Genomic DNA, 14890 nt, shown 5'->3' with positions numbered 1-14890 from the left:
TCCGTTTGACATGTTTTGAATAAATCATCTTTAAGTTTAATTAATCAAAAATGGAAGGCAATTCTATGGCTTAAGAAGATTTCTAAGCAAGCTTGATTCCCACTATGGTTTATAGCTAAACCATTGTTTATTATATTTTCTAAACCATCTCATTGGCATGAATTTTACAAAAGATGTTCCAAAGTTTTTTTGACAAAAAATATCTCTAAACTGCATTTTTTATTATAAGCTGCCCAGAATCACTTAAATAAGATGGGCAATGTAGAAATTGGATGGATGGATGTATGATGGTTGAGCTAACTAATGTTTATGCTGAGTCTAGAAAAAGCTGCTGCTGGAAATTTCCTCCTTAATCCGCTTGAATCTGGGAATGCTGATAAACTCAAAGTGAAGATAGCTGATCTAGGAAATGCTTGCTGGGTGGTAAGTTTGCTTTCCCTCCTGAATGCCAGCATTGCTAATTTTGCAGTTTGCTGGAATGAACATAGTTATCATTTAAAATATCTTAACATGCTTCTACAAATGCAAACTTAATTTGTTCATAGCTCTTAAATTGTTCAGTGTTCCCTTGGAAAAAAACAGTTCTTTCTAATACAAATTTTCAAAAGACTTGATTTTATTGGGCAGGATGTAAGTAGAACTGTTAGAATTTCACCCTAAATTTGAACTTTACAGTGACACCAAATTTCTATCCAGGAATGAGAATTCTATCATCCATGCCCTCAATTTGGAAAAAGTATCTTACCTCTGCTAGCAACCAAATTATTGTCGCTGCTATAAAGCAAAGAGGTATTAGTTTCATGGATAGCATAGGTGGAATGGCAAGATCATTTCCCTCCTTTTCATTTTGGTCTATATTTAGACCAAATAATATTAACTTTTTATTCATAACTGAAAATAAATAAAGATGTATGGCTTTATTGAAGGCTATTGTTTTATAGCTATCCTGCACCATTTCTGGATTTATATGTGGCAATATTCTGCTTATTCTCTATGTGAAACCATTCAGTTTTCCTAGAGAGATTAAGGAAAAAAAGATGCAGTATCTTCCATTATCCCTTTCACTAATGATGCTGAAAGCCATTCATATGAAAGGATCCTAAGATTTTTTTTAAGCCAGTTAATATGTTAAATGTTTGCATGATGTATGCCCTTACAAGAAAAGGCAAATTAGACTTGATTCTATTATTTGTTTTTCACTATACTTTGCATGTAAAACATACATAAAATGTTATATCCAATCATTCAATTTAGGAAAAATATGTAATGTTATAGCATCTGTAATATTACATGTGTAAAATATGTAAAAAGAACTAATAATTAAATGTATGAACATTTATATAAGACAGCCTTCCTCAACCTTGCCCCACAGTTCCCATGGTATTGATCCATGCAGCCTACCTTCATCAAGGTACATGGGAAAGCTGCTCTTGACTGTTAATGAACAGAGATACATCCCAGGAGTCGTGGTTTATGTCATCTCAGCACATTTTCTGCATTGAATAATTTTTTTAAATCTGATTTAGTCAAAGAAGTTCCACTGATCTTTGTTTGAGAAGACAATGTTTTTATAGAATGACGATGGGGAATTTCGATCCCATTGTTTGTATTAATTTTCTAACTTCCTTTTATTCTACAGATTCAGGTTTTAGGAGTGATTACTCAGATTCAGTGTTCATGAAATGATTTCAAGATATCAGAAAGCAATAAATAGCATATCTCTTTTTTAAAAAAACTAGTTGAAGACAGAAGTGGGATGGCCTGCTTTAGCATCTCTAGCTGTGCTTCTAATGCTTGAAAAATGATGGAAGAAGACACTGCTTGCTTGCTGTCTCTAATGTGTGGCTTTTTAAAAAACAAATAACTGTTCTGCTTTTAAAAATGTAATGTTAAATAGTTGTAATTTATTTTAAATGGAAGGACACCATTTGGGTAAATGATTAAAACAGCATCTTAATGGAAACTATAGTAGATAGAATGAAATACATTTATGTGAGAAAACAAACAGACTAAAAATAGGTAATTCTTTACCATCTTTCTCACTGGCTACATTGCTAGTAATGCTATGGATCCCTTGGGCTTTAATGGATGTCACCAGTGAACTTTGTGGGATTTAGTTTTGTTAAAAAGGTATAAGACTGGTCTATAAATATACAGAATAAAGCTTTCCCAGATGTGTAAGAGAATCTTAGTGGTTTCAAGGGTTTACATTACAGAGTCAGATCATCCTAACTTCCTTCTTAAGTTTTAAAAACTAGAAATTAGAGATACACTTCTTACCAATTATACAAAAACTTCCTTTGCTTCAAATTGTAACACATTTCTTCTTCTATAGCATAAACATTTTACGGAGGACATTCAGACAAGGCAATACAGAGCTTTGGAAGTACTGATTGGAGCTGGATATAGCACTCCAGCTGATGTTTGGAGCACTGCCTGCATGGTAAGCTTGGTTGTACTATCTAAACCTGTGGTACGATGTTGATTCACAATTGGGTAGGAGTCTGTAAGTCCTATCACAAAAAACTGATTTAATTTCTACAATATTGGATTATTTTATGTTGTATATTATCCTAAAATCTGACGTGTTGAAAAGCAATATTTGGATTGTTTTAAATGCTTTTTTTAACAGACCGCTTCATTTAATGAAAATGATTTTTTTAATTTTAATTTTAAAACTGAGAAGTACTCAGATCTAACATTCAAACCACTTATAAGTCTGAAATCCAGTTGGTAATTTAACAAAACAGTAAGCAGGAGACACTGCCTTAAATCAAATTTGTGAGAAATCTGAAGTATGTTGCAAAGCATGTCTAGGACACCTCTAAATTACAGAGTCATTATGCATTACGGAATAATTAGAATTATGCTTTAAAACTTAGATCTTAGATTTTTTTCTGAAAATTATGTTATTTTCATCTTCAGGCCTTTGAACTGGCTACTGGTGACTATTTGTTTGAGCCTCACTCTGGTGAAGATTACTCTCGGGATGAAGGTGAGAACCTATGCCAAAACTGTGTTAAGTAGCAGAACCTGGATAGTAAGAAAATCAGCAAAAAAATATGACAGGCTTTTTTTTTTTTTTTTTTTTTTGAAAGTCAACCTTAGATTCTGCTATATTTTTGGGGTGGTTTTTTTTTCCTTTTTTCCTTTGTTTTTTTTATTTATATTTTTTTCAAGTATCTTGGAGAACATTAAAGTTTGGCTATAAATTAGAGCATGGATAGCAGAATCAATTTCTGTTTTTGCAATAATGATCTTAGCTATATTTATGTCTATATTAAGGACACAAATTTGACACATTTATTTCAATAAGCATTTTGTAAAGTATGTTTTACATTGCAGAATAATTGGGACAAAATTATAAAAAGAGCTGTGCGAAATGACATGAGCCACCAAGAGACAAACTCCGAGTTTCCCTCATAGACATTAAGTTTACAGAAATGTCTTAAACTACATTTCAGGAGACAATTAAATGGGTTCAGACCCAGGATTTCAGTTGATTTAAATTTATCGATCACTGTATATTGCTTAATTAATTGAATTTGAAGGCCATGCAGTAGAAATTTCATCGGTCAAAGTCAAACGACACAAGTACGTTGAATTATTCTGGCAGAAGGATATTTAACTGGGAATAATCATTTATGCTTTATTTATTAAAATGACTTACAATTACTAAAAAAGTACAAACTGTTAAGTAATCCAGAGCAATATCTCTCTGAGTCCTCAGGAAAGCCATGTTAATGAGATTTCCGCATATTAGGAGATCCCAGAAAAATAGAGGTAGATCTTTTCGCTACATTCTTTCATCCATAAAATTTCTAAAAACTACACAAAACCAGTCCCAAGGTTCACAATAAAGTCAGTATGACTTAATTCTAATTCTTATAGTCTCTTCCTTATTTTCTCCCTGGAAGCACAGATCATATCGCATTGATTATAGAACTTCTTGGAAAAATACCTCGTAAGCTCATTGTAGCTGGAAAATATTCCAAGGAGTTTTTCACCAAAAAAGGCAAGTGGGCAAATAATTTGACTATCTTAAGATTTTTGTAAAGTTTGTTGTAAAGTTCTACTGCGTTTCTGAGACATTCCAAAACATTGAATTTCAAAGTGCAATGAAAATTGATTCTAACCTGCTTCTGTCTATCTGTCTAGTTTTACTTGGCCAGAGGCCCTAAATAACAAAGTACTAAATATAGTATAAAATTTGGTATTAGATGAAATAGTTATTTTATTGCTAAATAAAATTATTGATAAAAGAGTATTCTGTATTTACTTAATGTAAACAACTAAGAAACATAGAGAGCTGAAAAGTGTAATAAATATGTAATTTATTCCAAACTTCACAGGTGAACATGTCACTTTGACTTTTCCATTAATTCCTGTACTAAATAACTTCATATTTTTTGCTTAGCACAATAAAATCCTGAGGTCAAACCCTAGAATACAAATAATCAGGATCAATGCCAATCTGAATATCTCTTTGGTCAGCTGTTTAAACCATGAATTTACAAAAGAATCATTTGGGATTTTATGTAGCAGTCCGTCCTTGGTTTTAAAAACATGCATTTAGAACGTAATAACATTTAGCAAGGTTTTTGTTTTAAAAATGGAGTCAGTTTCCAGGAGAATAACAGTTTCAAACACAATTTGGAACATTTAAAAAAGATCTTAAAAATCACCTGAAGTTGGGCTGTTGTTACAGGTAGGCCTCAAGTTACAAATGTAATGGAGCCTGCCAATTACATTCATAACCCGAGGATTCCTAGGAGTGAGTCATATAACTTGACCGTGATCACTCCCTCCTTTCGCCCACACATTCGCTATTCAAATGTGCAAGTCATTAACTGCACATGATGTATCTAATGGTGGAGAAGGCCATGTTGGGGGAGGGGGGTGTAGTGATGGAACAGGCTACCTGCATCAGAGCACCCAAGGCTTCCTCTGATCCACAAATACCTCATGAAATTGCTCCCCCCCCATCCTGCCACGACTGCCTGCTTGTGGAAACTCATTTACCTTTTGAAGGTCTAGCGAGTTATCTCCTCTCCAGGAGCAGAGGAGGGGCATGATGAGCATGTCCTGCTTGGCTTCTCTGACTTACCGAAGCTTCCTGCCACTTCTGGAGCGGCCAGCAGCCTTGCTGAGCCTCCTCCAAAGGCTTCCAGTCTTGGCATGGAAAAGTCTTTGCATGCCAAAGTGAGACTTTGGGGCAGCGAACCTACGTTGCTTCAAGCCTCTTGTTGTCATGTAAACACTTTTACTCCGAAGACTGGAACCTTCTGAGTGCCCTGATCTCACATGAATTGCTCTGTTTCCAAGCGCCCCATTTGCATGCAGATGAAGTTTCCAGGCTCTGTCAGATTTCCGTCCCGATGGGCACTTGGGAACTGAGCTATTTGTGCGAGTCAAGGCACCCAGCAGGTTCTCCAAAGGAAAATGCACGCCAACGAGAAGCTAGAAGCAAGTTCACTGCCCCAAAGACTCACTTCGGTGTGCAAACGCTTTCCCACACCACTAGGAAAAACCAATACAAAAAAAGTAATTTGTACTATTGAGTTTTCCCAAGATAGATAGCAAACTAAACTTCCTATAATTGACAGGGTCTTTTATTTCTCTCTTCTTACACAGGTAGTCCTCAACTTACAATCACAATTGACCCTCAGATTTCTGTTGTTAAGCGAAGTAGTTATTAAGTGAATTTTGCCCCATTTTACAACCTTTCTTGTCACAGTTAAGTGAATCACTGCCGTTGTTAAATTAGTAACCTGGTTGTTATGTGAATCTGTCTTCCTCATTGACTTTGCTTATCAGAAGGTTGCAAAAGATAATCACATGATCCTGGGACACTGTAACTGTCATTAGCTGTCATAAATATGAGTCAGTTGCCAAGTGCCCACAGTTTGATCACGTGGCTATGGGGATGCTGCAGTGGTCGTAAGTGTGAAAAACAGTCATTGGAAATTGCTTTTTCAGTGCGATTGTAACTGAACGGTCACTAAATGAACTACTTTAAGTCGAGGACTACCTGTAATATGGAACTGATAGCCCTATTCCAACTTGAAGAGTTTAAACCATAGTTTTTTATTCCTGGAAATAGGACCACAAATAGAATTTAATAGATACATTTTTTCCTGGCCAGAAACCTTATCAGAGTTTATTATTGAAATAATAAATTTCGAGATGAAGAGAGAAGTGTTCTTAACTTATGCTGGCAATTATGCCAAATGAACCTGAAAATTAAATGTTCCAAAACTATATAATAGCACTAATGCAATGACATCATGTATAACAGCAAGTCTAGTTTCATATATTTCTGCACATGTTTTTCTATATTGAAAAGAATCCGCTTTTATTTTGGGTGATAAATATATTTATTTGGTTTCTTTGAAGATAAGGAAGAAAATTTAGAATACCAAATTTCTCAGCCATGCTTTGGAATCTAGACTGCTTAATACATATTCTGCTATGCAGTGCTGCTCTGCCTGCATAATGCAAATTATAAATTTTGGAGCAGAAAAAAAGTTTCTTTTTTTAATGCATCTTTTAACTCAGTTCTGTGAACTGTTCAGTTGGCCTTCCTGCACATATTGTATTAACCTTTCTATTATTGTTCACAGGTGATCTGAAGCACATTACTAAATTAAAGCCATGGGGTCTCTTTGAAGTATTGGTGGAAAAATATGAATGGTCCCAAGATGATGCAGCTGCATTCACAGACTTCTTATTACCTATGCTGGAGCTGAATCCTGAAAAAAGAGCTACAGCAGCACAGTGTCTCAGGCATCCCTGGCTCAACCCCTAAACACTCCAGTCTGATATGGTGGCCCTTTCATTGGGTTACGGCATAAAATATATAAACACACACACACAAACACACACACATACACCTAGATGTCTCAGCTGTCCCTTTTCCTTCTTCCAGGTCAACTTTTTTCTTGTTGATTTTCAGAGTGAAACTTCTCCTTGAAGGCTTTTTAGATTTTAGATAAATCTAACTGTTCATGTGAGATTGTGTATTTGACTTGGTGGGGACTATTATTAGCCAGTGGACATCCAATATGATTTTCAGTGATTGGAGTTTGCCAAAGAATTTTTATGGGAATGTGAAATTATTGCATAGTCTCTTCCTTACACAGATACCTTACCTTGAAGGAAATCTTCATGGGGATATGCTCCCTTAAGTATATTGCAGTCATCCCAAGGGGGATGTGAAGAGCTTGTGAATCCCTCCTTAGCTCACTGACTCTGGGAGTCATTTCTTAGTGCACATTCAGTTGCTGGCAGTAGGAGGAAAAGTAGCAGATGGCACCAAGGTGGTAGCTCCATGAGGAGCACTAGACTCAACTAAATCCTTAGGTGTCTGCTCTGCTGCTTGGATAACTTTTTTCTTATTTTTTTGGACATACTTTTCTTTAGCCATTGACTCTTTTGAAATTATTTACATATATATAAATATATAAAACATATACACACATGCCATTTTTGATCTTTGGTGCTCAGGGTAGTTCTGAGTCCAATGAACTTTGCTCTCCAAAGGTGGGCCATATAAACCTGAATAAGTTTCACAAGGGAAATAAAATGAAAGGATGTGGTAAAAGTAACCTTTTCTGCAGTATGGATCTATGCATTTATTGCCTGCAGAGGGGAGTCAGACTACCCAAATTCTAGGCCAGGTCTGTCCAATACATAGCCTTGGGCAATATGTCATTGCCAGCCTGATAATGTGGCACAAGAGTGCTTGATAAAACATTTCTGCAACCCAACCTGGAGTTCAAAAGTAGGAATATACCAAGTTTGTGGCAGTCCACTTGTTACATAGGTCTGCTTTATGCCATTGGTGTCATATTGGCCATGCGTGAAATTGTATTTTTATTAGAGAGCAGTTCTCAGAAAGATAGATTATATCCTTACTGTAAAATAAGAAAAGGTGGTATTAGTGCTATCTTTTCAGCCTTGCTATATGCCCAGACCTAGAACCAACAAATGTTAATGAATGTAATATTATCAACTGTGTTAACTAGTCTAGAATGCTAGACTTTAGAAAGTACCTTTTTAAATAGAATGCTGTTTTTACTTATATATTAACTTCAGGGCAAATAGTCTTAATTTTTTTCCAGTAGAGATGAAGTGACAATTCTGTTTTCAAGATCATTACAAATATACTGTTCAACAGAATATATTGTAACTTTTAAACTCTAAGAAGAAGAACTGGTTGTGAGTGAATCTTACCAATTTTTTAAAAAAATTAGAAGAGTATAAAACACCTGTTAGTTTTACAATAAGCATCTCCTAGACTATTCCTGGTTACTTTCTTTTATATGTCTTCTGTATTCAGATGTAATGATAGGTTTGGGGTAGCTGGGTCTTCAGTTGCCTTCCTAACAATGGACCAAATAGAATTTTGACATTAGAAAATTCTCCAAGGCTGGAAAGTGCTAGAGAACTGGTATGTTTCAGGCACTGTTTGAGACAATTCAGTTCATATGCCAATAGCAAGATCATTCTTTTCATTGTGTGGCAAATCCCGATCTAGATGCTTTTTAGATGCATCCCTTTGCTGAAAAAATATCTGTTTAGCATGTGTTAACAAAGCACCATATCTCCTTTTTAATTTAGTCATGTAACAAGATGGGGGTTTTAGCAAAATGTTTGTTTCCATTTAGAAAAGCTTAAATAAAGTTCTCTGTGCATAATCTTAAAAGGAAAAAGAAAAATGTTCCAAAAGTTTTAATTTTACTCACATTATTTGGGGTATCTTGCCTCCCAAAAGCACTTCTGTGCCTGTCTGTAAAAAAGATTTAGGATAGAACTTAGAATGTATGTTAGTACTTCCTCTCTGAATACTGTGAAGACATTCTGGCAAAAAGAATTGAACTTCTGGTGACAATGTAGCCTCATTTGCATACCCTGACTATCTGATTAGAACAAGAGGCATCTCTTGGTTGTAATACTCCAGTGAAGGAGGCCGCTCACAGCTCTTTTGCACTAAAAGAGATGTTCTGAGATAGTACAGGTGGTAGTTTGTCTGGATTGTCTGTGTACTTTGTAGTTCACATCAGGTTCACTCAACTTCCAAATTGCCATAAAGTGCTCACTAACCAATTTGTACTTGTTTTCTTGACCTAAAACTAGAAGGAAAATACATTTTTATTCTTTCTATTGGGTGTATTGTCTTTTTTTTCTTTGTAAATACCGCACAATAAACAGATTATCCAATAATTCACAGATACTTCGGAAATGCTGTCTATGTTTATCTAAAGTATTTATTGTAGAGCTCTCTTCAGATGTTGTGTGAAATATACATGGTTTCCACATGCCAAGCATAAGCATAATATGACTTGTTGAATAAGATCAAAGTGGTCAAGGATTGTATTTGAACCTAGTCAGTGAAAAAATTAAATATGAGCACTATAGATGCAATCCTATGAGTGCTAAATATACGGTAGTTTTGTAACTTATGGTGATAGGAGGAAGGAGAATATTTCATTTCCAGTTCCTATAATATTACTTAACATACTTTTTCTGCTCTTTATTTTTAGCCAAATTCATAATCAGAGCAGTACTTAGACCAGAGTGAATTGAACAAAAAAAAAGCAGGGAAGTTAAATGTGACTAATCAATTATATTTAAGGAAAACTGTTGCTGGAGGCTAATTTGTTCCCCTTCTTTTTTGAATGAACTGTTATGAATGCACTTGCTTGAGCTCTTGCTAGGCTTCTCCACATACACATTTTAGGAACAAAAGAAGCAGCAGAGCCTGTGTCCAGAAAGGGCAAACTGAAATTAAGGCAAATGGAGGAAGGAAAACAATATCCTTCCATTTTCAGAGATCATCAAGTGAATTGTGTGAGAAAGCCAGGATTCTGAACTCTATAAAGAAGTATGTTAGGAGTTTCTTTTATTGTTTTAAAAATTGCTAATCGCTATCACTAATGAATATGATGATAGAAAGTCAGCTGACTTAGTGGCATAGGTTTATCAGAGTGTCATATGTATGACTGTCAGTTGGCCATAAACTGAGTTCAGGTTTAATGCAGTGAGCCTTTGATTCTTGCAACAAGTCTCCCTTTGAAACCAACATAGCTGAGCTGAAGATCCTTAGAAAGGTACAAATAAGATCTTAAATATAGCATCTCATTTCTAGGTTAATAGATTCCTTGATGTTGGTGAAATGAGTTTACTGGGAAAGGACTTTTCAAGGATAAAGAGAGATATACTCCTAGGAGGAATTCAATCCTTGGATGATGAACTTGTGTTCTACTGAGGGGAGCAGTTGGCTGTGGGTTGTAGATGAATCAAGCATTGGAAATTGAAGTGATAGGTATAGTGCTTCTGTATGGACTTTGCATACAGGTAGTCTTCAACTTAGGACCGCAATTGAGCCCAAAATTTCTGTTGCTAAGCGAAGTATTAGTTATGTGCATTTTGACTCATTTTACAATCTTTCTTGCCACAGTTGTTAAATTACTTTGACATTGACTGCTTGTCAGAGGTCACAACCCTGGAACACTGCACCCATCATAAATATGAATCAGTTGCCAAGCATCTGAATTTTGATCACATGACCATGGGGATGCCGCAATAGTCATAAGTGTGAAAAATGGTCATAAGTTGCTTTTTTCAGTGCCGTTGTAACTGAATTGTCACTAAATGAACTGTTGTTAAGTCGAGGATTACCTGTACTATGCAGATGGACTGTTGGACAGTACCAAAAACAGTAGTCCAAATTGGAATTAATATTTCATTAGTCAGCCAATTCTGAAAACCAAATGTAGGCAGCTAAATAGCATATTAAGGTCCAGGACTGATTAAGCATCCTTAAAAACACCTGTTCTATGCCAAAAGCAGAGTATTGGAGCCATTTAATTAAATCTTTGTGTTACAAATGATAACATGGAAGATGTAACAGAAATCCAGTGGAATGGTGTCATAAGGATAGGATCATCCCTGAAAGTGACCTTTATAAAAGAATAGATCAGCATGCACTGAAGTGGGGGTGTGTGCTTTCTATATCACATAGGATGTATACCTAATATATTCAAAACTTTGAAAGATCCATCTCTTTCAGAATTGCTTTGTGGCAAATGTAAATTGGATATACAAATATACTATCACCTCTTGATTGAAATGCAGAGTAATCCTGAATAACATCTTGATCCAAAAGTTCAAAGCTGTAACTCCTACGTACAACCTAACTTTTTTCAATTCATACTCGCTGGACAAATAAATTAACGGGGGATTGTATCCCATTGGTTTAAGGAAAGCATAACCATATCTGCTATATATAGACATTTGAACAGAACTCACAAGAGCTAAAGGGTTACATTTTCCTGAAGTAAGAGTTTGCAGAGCAGCCATATATGCCTGTTATAAGTAATATTAAACTAGCTGAATAGATGCAATATTTAATTCAGCAAAATGTTTTGAGGTCTATTATTAATTATCCAGATCTGTTGGGCACTGCAGGTATAGAACATACAAAACATGGTTGCAAATAGGATGTGGAGATCCAAACCAATTAATGTCACACTAAACAAAATTTATTTCTAGAAAAGAGCGCACAGTTTTTTGCAGAATCATTCTTCTATAATACAGACTGATGTGTCTAGATAACTAGCAGAATCCACATTATCACTTATGTATCAAGCAGTTTTTCTGAGTCCAAGGTCAAGTTGGAGTACTCAGTATTCAAGGACAGAAGTAGGTACACTTGCGATTCCTTCAGTCTTTATTTATTTGCTTCCTCTGCAGGACAAAAGAAACACGCCATAATAATAATCCACAATGTGCCTTTCCCCTCCCCATTTCCCCAAAAGCAGCTAATGGAATAACACCCCTTCATGGTGTGAAGTATTTTTCAAATTTGGCCACTTTCAACTTCTATCATGCTGTGTGAGGAATTCTGGGAGTTGAAGTCCCTACATCTTAAAATAACCAAATTTGGTCTAAATCAGGGGTGAAAATCAGCAGGTTCTGACAGGTTCTGGATCAGCAGAAATTTTTAGTAGTTCAGAGAACTGGCAAATACCATCTCTGGCTGGCCCTAGAGTGGTGTGGGAATGGAGATTTTGCAGTATCCTTCCACTGCCACATCCACCAAGCCACGCCCACAAAATCGGTAGTAAAAAAAATTGAATTTAACCACTGGTCTAAATAGAAGCTGCTATGTCACATGCTACATTTAGGACAGAATTTGCCATTAGCGCTTGATGAAGAGTATTGAATTTGTTGATCATGCTTGACTATGATTATAAACCCAGGGACGAGAAGGGCTCTGCTTTGGAGTAACTCACTTCAACTGAATTAGCATGGCAGTGACAGTTAGTGACAACCAGGTCAAGTTTATATGTGTCACTAAAGAAAGAGTGAGTAACAGCTCCCAGCTTGAGCGCTCTACCAAGTTTTTACAGCATCCGGAAGGCTGCTCTGTGAAAAATGTAGAGACTATTTTTAGTTTGTTTTGTTATATTGTTTTGAAGTTTTGATGATAATATCCCCAATAACCTTTTCCTTCTTCAACAGAGGGCACTGTGAAACAGTTTTCCCCATGTTTTCTGTTACTGAAAGAGAAAAAAAATCCACTGCAGTCTTTTTTGTTCTTGTTGACAATCAGAAGAGACACATTGGTTGAACAGACATGTTGAATGCACATTTGGAGAACAGGTGAAAAGGCAGAAGTTTTAATCACCCATTTTGTTGCTTGAAACTTCTCCAAATGGGAAAGATTGGCCTGACATTTGGGAAAACATAAATTCTAACCCTCTATATAAAATGCAGAAATAATGTCCAAATTGTATCCTTTTTCATTCTAGAATCCCAAACCCGCTGAATTGCACTGAAGGCCAGTGGAATAATTTCATTTTTATCAAAACAGTGGATGTTGCATATCACAAGATGTCTAAAACTTAAAACAGTGATGAGACACAAAGTTACAGTCTCATGCCTATGATGCTATTACAATTATTTTTAACAGCTAGGGAAAGAGAATAATTTAGAAGACAGTTTATACAGTAGCTACAAATAACAGAAGCGTACTTGTGAATTTTTTAATTTTAAACTTTATTTGGAAGGTGAAGGGCTTCCAAACAAAAGTTTGCAGAAGCGTTGCATGTTTTTCTCCAATGATTTATAATGCATTCATGAGTCTGCTGTGCTCCTCACCTGCCCAATCCTTCACTTGCGGTGAATTAGAATATTCTATTTTTTTTTCTTAATCCCTGCACCAGCAGAGTCAATTATACCATCAGCCATTGCCAGGCAGATAATACAGGGGCACATTATGGATATTTACAGGACCGCATATAGCCATATTTTTTGACAGTAGACACCTTGTAGCTTGCATGGAAGAAAAATAGGATACCATGAGAACAATTTAAATTAAGAAAAAAGTGTTTCTGACAATTCTAATGTTGCATGAGTTGTAATATTAATAATCTGCTCACAAGACAAGCTTTTGCACTTTTTGTCCTTAAAAATTTTATGGAAGTAAATGTCCAAATCTCATCATCTACCATTCCATTGTCATTGCTATTTTGACTATGGCGGGGGTCAGCAACCTGAAACACTCAAAGATCCATTTGGATCTATTTCCCACAGAAAAGAAAAGACCGGGAGCCATGAAACCTATTGGGGATCGAAAAGCTCAATAAATTGCATGGTGGCGGGTGTTGCACATTGGCAGTTATGTCAAATATTTTGAGCAACGGAGCAGCAACAGAGGGATGAAAGAGCCACATGCAGCTCCAGAGCTGCAGGTTGCCGATCCCTGGACTATGGAAAGAGTAGGTTCTTCGAGGAGGGCGGGGTAATTGACTTACCTTTGTTTTCCACTTGGAAATCAGAGGGTAGAAGATTGTCTTGCCGATTGCCAAGCACAAATGCTAAAAAAGAAAGGATGAGGGCATCAAGAATGCCGATGATGCAAAGGATGTACGCCCAGCGCACAGTGCAGACTCCCAGGGTGTATTTGTCAGTCTTCTCTCCACACATGCGTTTCACCTCAGGGGAGTCCCAGCCATCAGGGTAGAGCAGGCAACCAATAGACAAGCCGGCACCTGGAAATGGAAGGTATTCAGTGACGATATTGAAAGACACAGTTGCAACCTCAACGTGGTATCTCTTCTCTTGGGTTTTTCATATGAAGTGTTCTGCTCAGGCTCCTGATTATGCAGGCTGGGCAATAAATCTAATCAATAAACAAATAAAAAATTGGGACAGATTCAAAGAGAGTTTCAAGTGCAAATGATGGCAAGACAGTGCAATATAAAGTACACTCACCACCTTGTACCACTTTTGAGAAATGGAGGTGGCTTCTGGATATGTCCCCTGTTTTCTATTCTCTCCCTTTTGAAACTGATCAGAAAGCCTGATATCGTTGCTCATCTTGCTGTCTTTGCCAAAAATTGCAGTTTAAAGCTTGGTGAAAGCTTGAATTAGTGCAAATACAGCTTAATTTGGGAACTAAAGTTGCAGTCCTAGAAACTATTGTTAGCATCATGCCTTTTCTTCCCTGATTGAATAACCACAGGTCAGCCCTGTATCCAGGGCATAGACAATCACAATACATGATTGCTTTTTGGAAATAAAATATCTATGATTAATACTTTATAAGCTGTTCTTAGATGAGTATAGTAAGAGATCTATAACTTGTACAAAACACTCATACTATTAGAGTTAAACATGAAAAGTAGAAAAAAGAGCACAAAATTTCTGTCCTTGGAAAAGAGTGGACAAGCACAGGACATTGAAAATTGCTTTTCTTACCATTTAGTTTATGATTACATGCTATTCCTGCAAGAGATCTATTGTGTGGCCCTCCAGCAGCCAGTGGAGCTGGTAGCAGATTCAGATAGTGAGAAAGTTGGGGAGGAACATGGGCCAGTCT

At 36.3% G+C, this 14890-nt stretch overlaps 2 protein-coding genes across 9 annotated transcripts in view; one reads left to right on the top strand and one right to left on the bottom strand.

The window, feature by feature from the left end:
• The window catches only part of LOC116509084 (SRSF protein kinase 1-like), a 31640-nt gene extending 22477 nt beyond the window's left edge, over positions 1–9163 (top strand). Inside the window, 5 exon segments of the mRNA XM_032218018.1 lie at positions 323–423; positions 2336–2443; positions 2926–2995; positions 3923–4015; positions 6624–9163. Of these exon segments, the coding sequence (XP_032073909.1) occupies positions 323–423; positions 2336–2443; positions 2926–2995; positions 3923–4015; positions 6624–6808 (557 nt within the window). The 3' untranslated portion in view covers positions 6809–9163.
• Positions 9164–11524: 2361 nt separating this feature from the next.
• The window catches only part of LOC116509713 (LHFPL tetraspan subfamily member 5 protein), an 89075-nt gene continuing 85709 nt past the window's right edge, over positions 11525–14890 (bottom strand). For 7 of the 8 annotated variants that reach the window (XM_032218984.1, XM_032218983.1, XM_032218985.1 and 4 more), the window contains 2 exons: positions 13824–14060; positions 11525–11751 (listed from right to left, as the gene is read on the bottom strand). Coding sequence is in view for 1 of the 8 variants with exons in the window: in XM_032218991.1 (XP_032074882.1) it covers positions 13777–14060 (284 nt within the window). In the remaining 7 variants the exon portion in view is untranslated. Of the gene's footprint in view, positions 11752–13228; positions 14061–14890 lie in introns of those variants that run through there. The other variant, XM_032218991.1, reaches the window with a different exon arrangement.

This window comes from Thamnophis elegans, chromosome 5 (genome assembly GCF_009769535.1).
Source record: "Thamnophis elegans isolate rThaEle1 chromosome 5, rThaEle1.pri, whole genome shotgun sequence".
Classification (NCBI taxonomy): domain Eukaryota; kingdom Metazoa; phylum Chordata; class Lepidosauria; order Squamata; family Colubridae; genus Thamnophis; species Thamnophis elegans.
This window is presented reverse-complemented; position numbering and strand designations above follow the sequence as displayed.